The sequence below is a fragment of the Serpula lacrymans genome (assembly GCF_000218685.1).
Source record: "Serpula lacrymans var. lacrymans S7.9 unplaced genomic scaffold SERLAscaffold_11, whole genome shotgun sequence".
NCBI lineage: Eukaryota > Fungi > Basidiomycota > Agaricomycetes > Boletales > Serpulaceae > Serpula > Serpula lacrymans.
The window spans coordinates 468,689-481,607 of record NW_006763300.1 but is presented as its reverse complement, the minus strand read 5'-3'; the positions used below and the strand labels follow the sequence as shown (position 1 = coordinate 481,607).

General features: G+C 43.8%; 1 protein-coding gene across 1 annotated transcript; it reads right to left on the bottom strand.

Moving 5' to 3' along the window:
- Positions 1–6,600: 6,600 nt before the first annotated feature.
- Positions 6,601–9,117, bottom strand: SERLADRAFT_417105 (uncharacterized protein; the record flags this gene model as incomplete). The annotated part of the gene is made up of 8 exons (XM_007321287.1): positions 6,601–7,464; positions 7,520–7,589; positions 7,649–7,712; positions 7,768–7,938; positions 7,986–8,045; positions 8,101–8,369; positions 8,417–8,775; positions 8,828–9,117. 8 exons carry the CDS (start codon positions 9,115–9,117, stop codon positions 6,792–6,794), a joined length of 1,956 nt encoding a protein of 651 aa, XP_007321349.1.
- Between the last annotated feature and the right edge of the window lie 3,802 nt (positions 9,118–12,919).

The window sequence follows — 12,919 nt, the reverse complement described above, 5'->3', positions numbered from 1 at the left end:
CACTACCGTAGATAAACAATATTACCACATTCAAGCTCAAGGCACAATGGCACAACAGGTAGCCAAAGCTGTGGGTAAAAACAGAAAAGAAGGTGGATTCAAAAAAAAAGTGCCAAAACACCTACATCAATACAAAGACGTATTTGATAAAAAGGAGTTTGATGCACTACCAGAGAGAAGACAATGGGATCATGCGATATAACTAATACCAGGAGATCATTCTCTTGATTCTAAAATCTATCCGCTAGCAAGAGGAGAACAAGAAGAATTAAAAGCATTTCTAAAAGAAAATTTAGAATCAGGACAGATAAGACCATCCAAATCCCCGTTTGCATCACCATTCTTCTTTATAAAAACAAAAAGACGGGAAGTTGAGACCAGTACAAGACTACAGGAAGTTAAATAATATCACAATAAAGAATAGATATCCACTTCCGTTGATAGGCGAACTTGTAGATAAGCTTAGTGGAGCAAAATACTTCACAAAACTGGATATTAGGTGGGGATACAATAATATCTGTATGAGAGAAGGAGGCAAGCCAAAAGCAGTGTTTAGAACAATTTGGGGGCTGTTTGAACTATTAGTAATGTTCTTTGGACTTACTAACTCCCTGCCATGTTCCAAACAATGATGAACACTCTTTTCAAGGAGTTGATAGATGAAGGGCTTGTGATTATATATCTGGACAATATTATGGTCTTTACAAAGGATATAGAGATGCACAGAGCAACAACGCAACATGTACTTGAAATCTTTAGAAAATACCATCAATATCTAAAACCGGAGAAATGCGATTTTGAAGAAACATCAGTAGAATATCTGGGACTGATCATCTCAGAAAACAAAATCCACATGGATCCAGTAAAAGTAGAAGAAATTAGCAAATGGCCAGAATGCAAAAACAAAAAAGATATTCAAGCATTTCTTGGCTTTTTGTTAACTTCTACAAAAGGTTTATAGAAGGATTTGGAGAAGTGGCAAAACCATTGACCAAGTTAACAGGAAAAGAGGAATTTATTTGGGGAAATGAACAACGCGAAGCATTTGAAACCTTAAAAAAGTGTGTTGCTTCAGCCCCTGTGCTAGCCCTCCCAGTACCACATGGTCAATACAAAGTAGAAGCAGATAGTAGTGACTTTGCAATAGGAGCTGTCTTATTGCAAAGACAAAAAGATGACTGGAGACCAATTGCATACCTCTCTAAAGTGCTGAACTCCACAGAGCGTAATTATGAGATCTATGACAAAGAACTTTTTGCTATTATGACAGCACTTAGTGAATGGAGACATGACTCAATAGACGCAGAGGAAGAATTCAAAATATAGACAGATCATCAAAATCTGTTATATTTCAAGGAACCCAAAAAGTTGAACAGACAATGTCGATGATGAGAACTGCTGTTAGAAAACCACACACAAAAACAAACAAACACACAATCCTCCCAGATTCCACGGAACTTGTTTATGGGCTTTGCCTCCTAGAACAGTGGAGTGGTCTGGTTATTCGTGGGGTGGTACATATAAAGATCCTTCAAAGTAAAACCCAGAGGTGTATGAGTGTGGGTTTTGAGGAGGAGGGATAGTTGAATTTATAGAAGATAGGGGCTTAGTGACGAGTATAGACGAGCACTACCTTGCTAATTGTAGCACAAGGATGACGAGGTGACGAGGTTCCCAGTGATAGCAGGCTCCTGACACACAAACTGTAGTGCTCAGAAGGACTCTAATTGAAAGGGATAACAATGACTTCAAAAGTGGGAAGTGACGATGACAGCAATTAACAGTGGTAGCAGTGGGAAGTGTTGTGACCACACTGGATCACAAGTAGCAGTAAGAAGTGGACTTAAGATTAGAGAAGAAGTCTGGAATCGAGTTCTTGTTGTTTTTACAAGGTAAAATACAGGGGTTTATATAGTAAAAGAAAAGTAGGCTATGCACAGTATAGCTGTGCAAAAAGAATGAGAAAGAATATGAAGGAAGGAATGTACGCTGACAAATCCTGCATAGGTAATACAAGATAAGATTGTCAAAAAAAGGAAAAGAAAGGGATAGAACAATGAATGCTGTGAGTAATGTCACAGGTTTGTACAGCCATAAAGTAAAGTCCAATAGCAAAAAGAGAGCAGGAAAATCATGATGTCATGGGAAGATGCAGTAAAAAAAAGGGCAAGGCAAAACACTATCAGTATCAACACAGTTCCTTTATTGTCAGTCAGGCATTCTAAAAAATATGTGTCCATAAAAATGATTCAAAATTGAAAAATAATCACACTGTAAATGAATGTTTTGCTGAAGAAAAAGAAACTGGAGCCACCAGTCCACCACCTAGTCCAAATCCGACAGTTCCATGGCCTTACCAATGGACTGGTTGTGTTGGACCACCTGATCAAACGAGGGAGGGAGAGGAGTAGTTCCAATTTGGAACAAGTGAGTCCCAGGCAGCATGTGGTAGGTGTAGCTGTAGCGAAGACAATGGAAAAAAGATAAGTGTACCCAAGTGAATGGGACAGCAATGAACATGGGCGACGCAAGGGGATGAACCTTCTCCAGCTCAAAAACTACCCACCCACACTCCAACCAGGCAAGACAAGCAACCAATATTTTGATAGTATATGATGGCAGATCAACGTCATGAAGATGGACCTGTTGCCCTATTTGAACCGGCCGCTGGGGCTTTGCTGATATCAGCAGTTCCCAGGCATGTGGTAGTCAACGGATTGGCGACGGAAGCGGATAGGAAGTGGTGACATCAGAAATGGTGGGGGTGCAAATAAGATGAGGAGGAGGAGGGTGGAGGTGACGAAAAAGTGGATTAGAATGTGGATCCAGAAACGACCATCAGGTGAGAATAAAAAGGAAAGGAAGGGGCCCATGGTGGGGCTAGACAAAGGAAGGGGAGTAAGGGAAACAACAAAAGCGAGGGCGCAATGCAATGTGTAGCCAGTGGCAACGCGAAAATTTGCCGAAATGCCGAAATGCGGAAAGTACCGAATGGAAAAGCAAAGGTGAGCGTGACTGGATTGCCTAATAGAGGTGGTGCTGATCAGCCACAAGTTCGAAACAGGCAATATTAATTACTATTCCATGTGGCACTGTGCCTGTGTGGCGCAAAGGCGAGTCTTTTTGAATATTTGCTTCGTTATTGACACCTGTCCATGCTACCAATCAACTTTGGTGCATGACAACAACAGGCACGATGGATGACTGAATTAAGTCAATATCACTTCACGATACATCATATGCCTGGTAAAAACATATCAAAGCGGATCTGTTATTGAGAAGATCAGATCATAATAAAGGAGAAAACAATAATGAAGACGTGATACTATTAGATAGCAAATTCTTTGTACGCATGATGCTCTCCTCCGAACAAAGACAAAAAATAGTGGACAGCCAAGAGGAAGAGTTAATAGTAAACAAATAGATAAAAAAAAAGGAAAATGTGGATGACTTGATAAAGAAAATGAAAGAAAAAATAGAAAGGAGAGATGAGGACAAAGGCTACATAGTATTCAAAGGCAGAGTCTATGTACCAAAAGATGCCAAGTTGAGAGAAGAGATCATTAGACGTAATCATGACTCCACCATTACAGGACACCCAGGAAGATATAAAACCAAAGAGCTGATAACTTGAGAATACTGGTGGCCCTACATGGACAGAGATATCACGAGATATGTAGATGGATGCAAGACCTGTCAAAGAACAAAGACAGATCATAAAAAGAAGGCAGCACTGCTCCATCCAAATGAGATCCCATCAAAACCATGGCAAATCATATCGGTAGATCTGATTGGACCACTACCCGAATCCATTGGTTATAACATGATCATGGTAGTAGTAGACAGATTTACCAAAATGATCAAAATGATACCTACCCAGATGAAAATAACTTCTGAAGGTGTAGCAAGATTATTTAGAGATCATGTATTTAGAAACCATGGCATACCCGAAAAGACCATCTCAGATCGGGGACCGCAGTTCATTTCCAAATTCATGAAAGATCTTCACACACTACTCAAAATAGAAGGAAACCCATTGACAGCATGGCATCCACAAACAGACGGACAAACAGACAGGATCAATCAGGAGATAGAACAGTATCTCCGGATCTTTATTAACCACAAAAAAGACAATTGGGCAGAATGGCTTACCTTAGCAGAATTCTCATATAACAACAAACAACACTCCGCAACAGGTTACAGTACATTCTACCTCAATCAAGGTCATCACCCAAGAACACAGGAAGAGACAAAGATAAAAGTGAAAAATGAAAGCGCAGAGGAGTTTGTGAAAAGAATGACAGAAACAAGGAAGAGAGCGGAAGAATTGTTAAAGAAAGTGGCGGAACAAATGAAAAAACAATATGATAAAAAGAAAAGAGAAGTAGTGGAATACAAAGTAGGAAACAAAGTTTACATAGAGGCAACAAAGATCTCGACAGATCAACCAGCCAAGAAACTAGATGATAAACGGCACAGTCCCTTTGAGATTATTGAAAAATAGGCAAATCCGCCTACAAACTACTACTACCCCCCACATGGCAAAACATTTATCCGGTCTATAACGAGACAAAACTCACACCTTACCGAGAACCTCAATTCCCTTCTCAGGAAAAACCAAAACCGAGACTACCGGTGATAGTGGATGGACAAAAAAAGTATGAAGTCGAGGAAATTCTAGACTTACGTCTAAAAAGGGGCAAATTAGAGTATCTAGTCCATTGGAAAAACTATCCAAAAGAGGAATGCACATGGGAACTTGAACAACATTTATCCAATTCACCAAAAATGGTAGAATCATTCCATGCAATAAACCCTAGTGCACCTCGACAGATACAATATCAACTACAATTCCAACCCTTTGAGAACTTTACCACAACAAGAGTACGAAAACAACTGTTTGACTGGGAGTCTGGCAAACTCAACCCTCAATTTTGAGATGAAAGTCTTAAGGAGGGGGTAATGCAAAAAGTGAAGTGTAAGTAGGTGCTGGTATGTCAACTGTAACATGGCTTAGCTCATGTGCTAGACCATCCCGTGGACCTTAGTCCCTAACTTGACAGAGTGAACAAGGGGAGAGTAGAGGATGAAAGTGGGACAGGAGTAAAGGTCTTTTGGAGAAGGACCAGAAGAAAAGGACTTGGTAAAGAAGTGTGGGGAACTGATTAATATTTGAACTGCAGAGAGTATAGAAGTTATAGCTTATATACTAAGTGGAGTTTGTAAAGAGTAATTTATAATGTAGGTACAGAGTTTCATGTGAACAATTATTTAACAAGGAGAGATTATATGCCAATCTATTGCTGGGATATTCTGAACAAGTATTTTTTGTACACTATTTTAGCTAAGTACTGTACAGTTGTCCATCAAGCAGTGGCTGAGGATGTCAGTGGCCCAGTACTGTGGCTAAACTTTCACCATGAGTAATATCTGTGATAAGTACTGTGTGGCACAAAAGTCCAAACTTTGAATGATCTGAGAATAAAAATGTAACCAAAAATGTGTATCTTAACAGCCACTGGTGTTCAGGAACACCACATAGCTATTGCCCTAGAACAGAACTGCCTCCATTCACTAAAGTGTCTGTACTTGGGGAGGAAATTAATAAAACTAAGTGAAACTACAATAGATGTTAGTTTAAGGTGATCTCTAATAAATGTAATGTAACATACCTCAGCCGCTGCCCAAGAGGCTATAGAAACGACTGAGGTATTCCTATACTAAACCCCCTACTACTTATAGTTGGAGGTGCTACTCGCTACAGTATAATGACTCCTAGGAGAACAATGGTTACTCCATGGAGTGGTGGCTATGCTCCATGGAGAACAATGGCTGCTTTGGCAGAGACCGGGTTTATCCGGTTTTGTCAGAAATTCACCCTGGGTAGGATGGAGGTGATCTTCTATAAGACACAATAGACTAGAACATACAACTCAAGCAAGCCAGAGCTCTAGCGGCTAAGGGTCAGGGGCATGCCATATAAGGAAAGCCCTCTCCTACACACAAATGGGTGCTTGCCAATTCTAGAGCACCAAACTGTGCAAAAGACAATGGTGAGCCAAATTCCCCACAAGCAGCAAATGGACCTATAACGCTAACCCTCTATGCTGAATAAACGGTAAGAGCTAACACTGAATTGCAAGCAAGTGATTGAGCAAACCAAGAATTTAGAAGAAATCAAAAGCTGGAGTATGTATAACAAGTAGATGCTGTTGATATATGTGAAGACACATGTCAGCCTTGAGGTGCTGACTGATGAACATGAGGTTTTCATGAGGTGCTTTGTAAGTAGTCACATGACTAGATAAGATAAATATTGATACTACTTGATTAGGTATGGAGAGATAAGATTTTCTATGTCAAAGTTTGATAGATGAGATGTCGAAGGATAAGATGAGCCCAGGAGATTGCCAATCTCAGCAATAAACCGGAAGCAACAGAGGAAGCAAAGATACTTATCCCCACTCCTGATTTCACCTGAGGAGACACCATGGTACCAGTCCCAATCCCAGGGTGTCTGCATCCACCATGAACAGAGAATACCGAATTGGGATTATTGGGTGATCTTTCCCCTTTCACCAAGATAGGAAGTATATATAGATGAACAGGAGTATTTATTTTTGATTTATACAGGACATACAGGATGCACATGAGGTATATATACCTCAGCTATAGTGCTGCCTGTATTGTGGCTACATTAAGTCGAAACCCAGTATGCTTTATATTCGTGTCATCAATAAGGGCAGTTTCCTGGCCCTCTGTATCGCCCTCCTTGCCTTCGCCGCCGCCCTTTATTTATCTTTATCTTCGCGCTGCAAGTCTTCTAGAGACCCACCCCACTGCCATGAGTCGAAAATCCGTTCGATATGTTGCTCTTCGAACCCTTGTTCTGTCCTTTTCATTTTTAACATGACTTCCTTTTGCCGATGTACGGTTACTTGCTCTCCGTCTTCTCTCTCTCCGGGCTTCAAGCCCCATTCTGTCCAATGACTTTTCCACGAACCATGAAGATCTGGCCTATCAGATTTGATGGTGTATTCTTTGCGTTCGACAGGCATTTCGGTTACGATATCCCATGCCTTTGGCACGTAATTCTTGAAAATATTGGGCCGATCAGCGTCGTTTGAATGTACACGCCTTCGTTTACTCCCAACCGCACTCGCAAGTCCATTGGCCAACATCTTCCGGCTGCTGCACCCCATGTCTTCCTCATCACTCGAATATCCGCAGGCCACGCGCACTCGCCAGCGTAATTCTCGAGCCAATGCTGCAGCATCTTTGATTCGGTCACTCGGCACCTGCTCCTTGGCGTCTCGCTTTGCCTGCTCGCTTCCTCTTTCCATACTACGCACTTCCAAAACGAGATACTTAGCAAGAGCAGCTAGAGACTCGAGTACACGAGTGGAGAATTCTTCTTTCGCCTTGAGATCACGGAGATACTTATCTCCGACATACCAACAGAGCCTTTAATAATTGCTGTTGGCAAGGGAAGTCAACCCAATGGTGGACAAGGACCTACCTAGTGAACAACGGAAATCTGAATTTTTTTGGGACGTGAGTGGATGTTTCAATCTCAACCACTTTGAGCTCTACAAATCATCAACTTCGAGTCAGTCGCGCGTATAACTGGAACCATGAAAGTGCTTACGTATGGGAACGTTATACGAATGTAAGAAATTGCCTCCAAATACCAGAGAGTCAACTGGGGTGTACTAGGGCGCCATGAGTAACGTGGATCAGTGCTATTGTCATGTCAGAAATTTTTACCACTGCATGTATCCATCCAGTTGGTATAATCATCGTGTTTCCTTGATATAATGTGACCTTAATGACTTCATCCACTAGGTCACCTAGCCAGACATGGTTTTGTAGTTCGGTTCCGGACCACCTTTCATACGCGGCAAGGTTTGCGGTCGTGGGCCGTATAAAATAAAATACCTAGTGACAAGGTTGAGCATAGCATTGGTGCTTGTAGCATAGCGTACCTTAGAGCCGCGTAGAACATGATAATATACTGATGAGCCCGCGAAATCGATGTGCCAGTCCTAAATTCAGACCTATAGGTCAACGTTCGCTTCAAACCTCTTCGAGACGACTCACTGTCCAAGCAGAAGCGACACCCATCAAACAGTATAGTTGGACTTTAGGGTATACGTGCCCTTTTCCTTGTTTTACAGTAGGCCAAAACTTTTCCACCCAGTCTAGCTCCCTCACAAGACGTGGCGGTAAAATCTGATCAGCCAGCTTCGTTCCGGATATTTCCAGAGAGATTACATTGCGTATCTTATCTCGACTTGACTGTTCCGTGCAATAATACTGCACCCACTTTCCTAGTGTCCAACCAGGAGAATTAGACTGTGTAGCAACGTCTACAGTTCACGTCAATAAAGTCAATCAACCGAATGTAGATGCATACCAATGACTTCCACAGGTGTATCCTCGCCTACTATTTCTTTGACATCGATGACGGTGAATTCTGGATCTGGCATTTTCATCCCAAGACCTTCAGGGTTCTCTATGACTATGGGTTCGCGCATTGAGTTCTCGTCACTTTCCAACCATTCTAGTCCAACTTCGCTGCCTTGCATCCTCCTGAATTGATCGCTTTTTATATCTTTTCCTTCCATAACATGTAACCAGCGATTAGGATCCGAGTCTAAACCACCGTCGAGATTGGAATAATCTCTTTGGGTTCGTTTGCGCAAGGACTTGCGAGCGGGGGGTTTGAATGTAATGGAGCGGATAGGACTCTCTTTCACACAACTATCACAGAACCTGAGGCGGATGTGGTTACTAAGATCTTCAATATAACATGGAGTTGATTTACCATCTATCTATGGTTTCCAACTCTCCGCCATTGCCCACACAGAGCCAATGAAACCATGTTTTACATGCGTCGCATCTAACCCAGCTTTGTTTCGTGAAAATGGAGAGGCTTGACTCTGAGCCTTCGTCACTCTTACACGCCGGACAGCTGTCCGTTGGCAAGCGCAAAGAATTTCTTGCACCTGCCTCTTCTGTTCGAGACACAGACTCGGAGTGGATGTCAGGACCGGGAGATTGCTGCGGAGACTGTCGAGCATTGGAGCGCGTTACACGACGACGACCTCGAGTCATGATTGTTAAAATAGAGATGCCTAAAAAGCAAAGACAGCCAGTACAGGAGATGCGAAATGCTCACCAGGATGTGATGCGAACAGGGGCCACCATATGTTTTCGTGGGCCATAATAAGAGCAAATAAATGCCCTACCAGAAAGGAAGTCAGCCAAATACTCTACAATCGCATGCACTTACGGGTCAGAGTCAGTCGCTGAAGCTACAGCACTTGCATGTCCTGTTCTCCAACTCTCTGATCCTTGATCTATATTTCTCTTTATTACTGCAAGGTCGTAATGGAATCGCTGTTTGGGAGGAAGAAGTCGAGACTTCGGCAGTCTTCGGTTTCCACCCAGGAGCTCAATGAACGTTCAGTACCGTATGACAGGCTAGGGCCACCTCCTCGTTCGCCATTGAACGTAGCAACCGTATCACAAGGCTTTCGAGGCAACCCTTCGACAGCCGTTATATCCGCCCCCATCACCAATCCTACACTAACCTCACTGGGCACCGACATCAACCTGCATACAGCACAGCGTAACAGAGCTGAAAGAGACAGAGTCTACACACTAGCAAACGGTGTATCCCGTCCAGATTCACCAAATGCATCTGTAAGTACAGCGGACTCTTCGACCTTATACAACGAGTCGCTGTCGTCTCTCCCCACTGCCAGGCCCAAGACTCCCACTTCTCGTCATATCAGAAGAAGTGAAGCATCAACCTCCTCCGGCAGACTCAGTCCCAGTGTCATGGATTTCGCTAGTGTACCCACCCCCATTTCACCCATTCTCCCCAAGTCGACCGTGCGCCCTTCTTCCGGCGTGACTACCCATACTGAGGGGCACCGTGGTTCTCGCTATGCATCATCCGTTCTAACAGACTCGCCCCATCTTTCTCAATATTTTCATCGTCACCGGGATGGAAATCAAGATGGTTTCGACTTTCCTCGCCCAGAGAAGGACGAAGAGGTAGAAGCTCTCTTTGAGCACGTCAAGATGTCGCGGGGGCTTCCAGATATGCAGAATCTGAATCTTGACCAGAAGTGGACAATTGTGTATAGTGATGAACATCTCCGCTGGAAGGAAGAAAGGTCCAGGGAAGAGCTGGCTCGTAAGCAAAGCGAAAATGGCCAACCCGCCCAAATCGGCGAGGGTACACCTGAATGGTATATTAAAAGGTTCCTCGACAACACTATCACAGCCAAGCAGGCATCGAGTTTGTCGGTCTCTATGCGAGGAAACGAAATGAGGTATGGCATCTCTCGTCATGGAGCACGTTTCATCTTGATATGATGTACCTAGCTGGTTTCACCACTTTCTTTCGATTCATGGGACGTCCGTATTAGCGCAGGCGTTAATGCACATTAGTAGAAAGGGACCGAACCGGTGAGATGAACGTCCATGGCTCAGTGTCATAATCTGATCGTGGAGCGTAGACGGGATGCCGACATTCAGCTAGAGTATGAAATTGTCAAATGCATGAAGCACATTTTCAACAGCCCTGTTAGTTATTCACTTATCTATGCCTAATTTCAGGAGCTGATGGCATTGTAGGCTGGAGCCAGCGAAGCTATCTCCCACACGATGATCGTAACTCAGTTGACGTCTTCATTAAACACACCACATCTACCTACTCGAAAGATTATTCTCGAGCTCTTATTAGCGGTCGTTTATATGGATCGGGGGTTTCCGCAACTGCTTATCAATGCTTTGGAGGCTCTTAGTTCAGCGAACAATGAGACAGGATGCTATGAATACTGGTTCAAGTCTATGGAAATTGCGCTCAAGGGCCGGGGGAAAATGGGCAGCCTGGTTGGGGCCAGCGAAGACGTGAAGAAAAATGGTGGCATAGAGAGCTCGCTTAATGAATACGCAGTATGTTTGACCAAAGACTCCTAAATCCGTTTGCCTCATTGCTTAAATTCTTAGCTGTGCAATATGTTGTTGATCAATGGTATGATCGAAGTTATAGAAGACTTGGACCTTCGACTACATCATCGTGCGCAAATGGAGTCTGCTGGCCTTCACCGCATCGTAGATCTATGTCGCGCCTTTCAGGTTCCGTTTATTGATTTACAGCTTGGGATTCTACAAGATGCTCTCGAAGAGGACGAAAGGAGGCTACGGGAACGCCTGGATCAAGAGATACTTCGCGATTTATCCAATGCACAGGATGTATACAATGCCATTCGTGCTAAAACGCAAGGTTCTCGTGCCGAGGATTATTTTTTGTCCATGATGCAACATCTCCTACTCATCCGCGAAGAAGGTCCAGCTATGGTGCATTATTACCAGCTGCTCAATGCTATAGTCACAGACGTTGTGCTTGATAAGAAGCTCTCAGGGGCCGAACAAAGACTTGGGCATTCTGTGGAACACATCATTGCGCATTTCAACGAAGCTGAACGGCTACAAGTAGCTGAAGATGAAGCAGCCCAAATACGGGCCGAGATGCTCCAGCTCAAACTTGATAATCAGGTATTGGAAGAGGAAGTTGCCCAAGGTCATGGTGGTCTTGTTGGTCAGCTCAAAGAGAAGGTCTTGCACCTGGAAAAGAAACTAGATCTTGGGCGAGATACCATAACCAAACTCAGAAGCCAGTTGGAAACGCAGAAAGCAGGATACGAAGAGCAAATAGCACAACTGGAAGCGCAAATTATGGAACTTTTCAGGATGCTGAAAGAAGTCAACAAGGGTGTCGACAAAATCCTTGAATCCAATTCAGGCTCTATGGATCGGAAGATGCTCTTAGATGAACTTAATAAGCATATGCAGCGGACCAAAACTATCAGTATATTGGAGGGTCGCGATTCCAGTAAAAAAAAAAAAAGGTCTTACGTTGACGGGAACGAAGAGGAAATATTGGACAAACCACCCAGCTCAAAATCAGGAGGCAAGCAAACCACAGGCTCTAATACTGCAAAATCCATCTCTGCTAATATGCCGGACGCTCAAAATGGTCGCACGTCCCAATTCATGGATGCAGACGAAGCCGACGTCCAAGAACAGATTCAACAGCAACTAGCAGAAGGTATCAAAGCCGTGGGAGTATATTTATGAGCCTTACACTGTTACCACGCTAATGTTTCTATTAGTTCTCGCCGAAAGATGGTTTTATGTCGAGTCCCCGAAGTATCAGAGGGTCGCCTCGACACACAGAGCGCACGTTACTCCATACCCACAGCTCCTCAGCTATAGGGTCTTCAAGCCCATATCAGCCCGAGATCTACGGAGCATCTTCACCCACTGATGAGGGCAGGGAGGGTTCAGGTGATGAGCGAGGAATTCATGCTTCAAGCAATCATATTGCACCGCGCGATAATCCTCGCCATATGAGCATTGCTACAGGTGGTGCACGTGTTTCAGGGCAAAATGCGAAGCAGGCGCTAATTTTGGCATCTGCAAGCGAAACGAGCCTCGTTACACTGGCTACTCTTCCAGAAGAGCCTGATTGTGCCGATGTCACCCCTCCTCCTCCTCCTCCTCCTCCTCCACCACCTCCAACCTGCTTTGCTTTGAAGTCTTCTTCCATCTCCATCCAGATGGCATCTGATGACAATTTCTGCAAGATTTCGCTTTCTTCTTGTGTTTCATCTTGATTCCACAGCGTTTTGGCGACTTGCTGCTGTGGGAGTTTGTCCCACTGAAGTTGTTTCATCTTAGTGCTAGGAGTGACAGGGAAGATCCTTGCGGGCCGATAAAAGGTTTGCAAGGTTTGCTCCAAGGTGCATGGAAGCACGCGTGGTATTTAGGCAGAACTAGGCGTATATGCACCACTCCTGAGTACTGCTGGTGATGGCGGGGGTGGTGGCGAAGGAATCCC